Source organism: Drosophila eugracilis, unplaced genomic scaffold (assembly GCF_018153835.1).
Source record: "Drosophila eugracilis isolate 14026-0451.02 unplaced genomic scaffold, ASM1815383v1 contig_440, whole genome shotgun sequence".
NCBI classification, from domain to species: domain Eukaryota; kingdom Metazoa; phylum Arthropoda; class Insecta; order Diptera; family Drosophilidae; genus Drosophila; species Drosophila eugracilis.
The window spans coordinates 1,792,006-1,793,907 of record NW_024573306.1 but is presented as its reverse complement, the minus strand read 5'-3'; the positions used below and the strand labels follow the sequence as shown (position 1 = coordinate 1,793,907).

General features: G+C 38.1%; 1 protein-coding gene across 1 annotated transcript; it reads right to left on the bottom strand.

Moving 5' to 3' along the window:
- Window positions 1-1,158: 1,158 nt before the first annotated feature.
- Window positions 1,159-1,498, bottom strand: LOC108117082 (metallothionein-3). Its single transcript, XM_017229255.2, has 2 exons — window positions 1,400-1,498; window positions 1,159-1,335 (listed from the first exon to the last, which is right to left on the bottom strand). The coding sequence occupies exons 1-2, from the start codon at window positions 1,422-1,424 to the stop codon at window positions 1,229-1,231; spliced, it is 132 nt and encodes a 43-aa protein (XP_017084744.2). The 5' UTR covers window positions 1,425-1,498; the 3' UTR covers window positions 1,159-1,228.
- Between the last annotated feature and the right edge of the window lie 404 nt (window positions 1,499-1,902).

Genomic DNA, 1,902 nt, shown 5'->3' with positions numbered 1-1,902 from the left:
TGCGGCAAAGTTACGAGTGCCGCAGACAAGAAAAACAAAAACGTGGCGATAAGAAAACCACGATGGCTCCAAAGTGTGCAAGTTTTCATTCTCTTGGAAAAGTAACTCAACAAGTTCATGCCTTAGATATGGCCAATTTTATAATTAACCGACTTTGTTTAAGATTTTGTCTGCTTATAAGGCAAAAAACGTAAAAGCTTAAAGCCGAATTAAAAAGCCGTATCAGAGCCAAGCTGAAGATTTAGTTAGTATAACCATTTAAAACCACCGAGAGTAAAATAAGTTAGTAAAATGAACCCTTAAAAAGTGGCAACAGTTTTTGTTGCTCAAGATGAAAGTCTAGAACTCACCCTAATTGCTTGAGCACACCTCGCAATGGCCCTGCAAGATTAATGGTGGAATTAAAAACCAAGCCATGTACTTGGCTGTGCGTCGAGCATTGCACTTAATTAAAAATGTTTGCCTAAATTATGTACAGACAATTAGAGAGGCAGACGGCCCAGACAGGCATTTCCGCAATTTGCGGTTAGCATTTTTCCCAGCCCGCCAAAGTTCATTGTGTGTTGGGAGGTGAAACATGAGTTTTCCACACAGCCAAACTCACTTTACCGCCACCGTCGTTGTTATTATGAAGGCAATCTAAGAGGAATAAGAAGTCCTTGAGAGCCCGCCGCTTCATATTTTCCTCTACTGTTTTTTTTTTCTTTTTGTTTGTTCTGATTCTGTGGCCATTTCTCTGCGAAGAGTGCTAATTAATTGCTTAAACAATTGCACTCCTAATGGCAGCCGCATTGTTGTGGGACCCCCGTTGCGTATACTTAATGCGTGAAATTATTTTACGCTCACTTACAAGTGTCACAATTTCGAGTCGTGTCCTCGTCGCCGCTCCAAATGAGACCGCATAAATTTTGCAACCATGCAATTGCCGCCTGCCACGCGCCACAAATGCAATAATTGCGCATTTTGCAATGCGACCCTGGCCAAATGTGTGACACTTGGCCAGAAGAGGACTTGGCCTCTGGGCCACATACGCCATAATGCCATGGTAAATATTTGTCCTCGACATGTGTGTGTATGTTTTGAACATTTTTAGCATGGCACACCAAATTGTAATTAAGCGAATATCATTTCTGACAGACATTCAGTGGGCAAGTGATATGTGTTTTTTGCTAGAGGTTTAGGGACCAACATTTATTTATTGGTTTTTTAATTTGATCAATCGATTAATCTACTTGTTCTTGCAGCACTGATCCTTTGGTCCATTTTTGCAAACGCACTTGCAGTCCTTGTTGCAGGAACAGTTGTCGCCGCACTTGCTGTCCGTGCATTTGCAGTCTATAAAGTTAAAATATTTTATTTTATACATCATTTTAAATAAATAATATTTATTTTGACTTACTAGCTCCGCAACCTTTGCAAGCCATTATTGGAATTCTTGTTATTATTTCCTTGAAGTCTTTAGACGGTTAGCCTTGTTTGTGGTCAGATTCGTTTATGCCTTCACTATTTATAGAATCGACCACCAACGAAGGGCCGCGTGATTAATTTTTGCACTCAGTTTTAATTTTAATTGATAAGCTGAAAACGTGCGCAAAATCAACAACAAATGACATTACTGCAACGAACTTAAACGGAGTTAAAACTTTTGCGCCTTATCAGTCAAATTAGCTGTATAAGAAATTGAGATAAGATATCGAAGAGAACCTACTTATCAGAAGCACAGAGAGAAACAATTTACCTCAAGTAAAATGAAAGCTTGTAACTGAATATTACAAAATGTAATAATACTGTTAGTCAGTGAAGCCTTATTAAAAATTTGGCTCCTAAGAAAACCTATTCTATAAGTAACTTTTAAAAATTTTATAAAAATAAGAATTGAAAGATTATTTCAAGTGGTCTTAA

Coding starts and splice junctions, on each gene's coding strand:
- LOC108117082 (XM_017229255.2), bottom strand. CDS start 1,424: ATGGCTTGCAAAGGTTGCGGAGCTA. Junction 1,336..1,399: donor TTGCAAAGGTTGCGGAGCTA/GTAAGTCAAAAT, acceptor TTAACTTTATAG/ACTGCAAATGCACGGACAGC.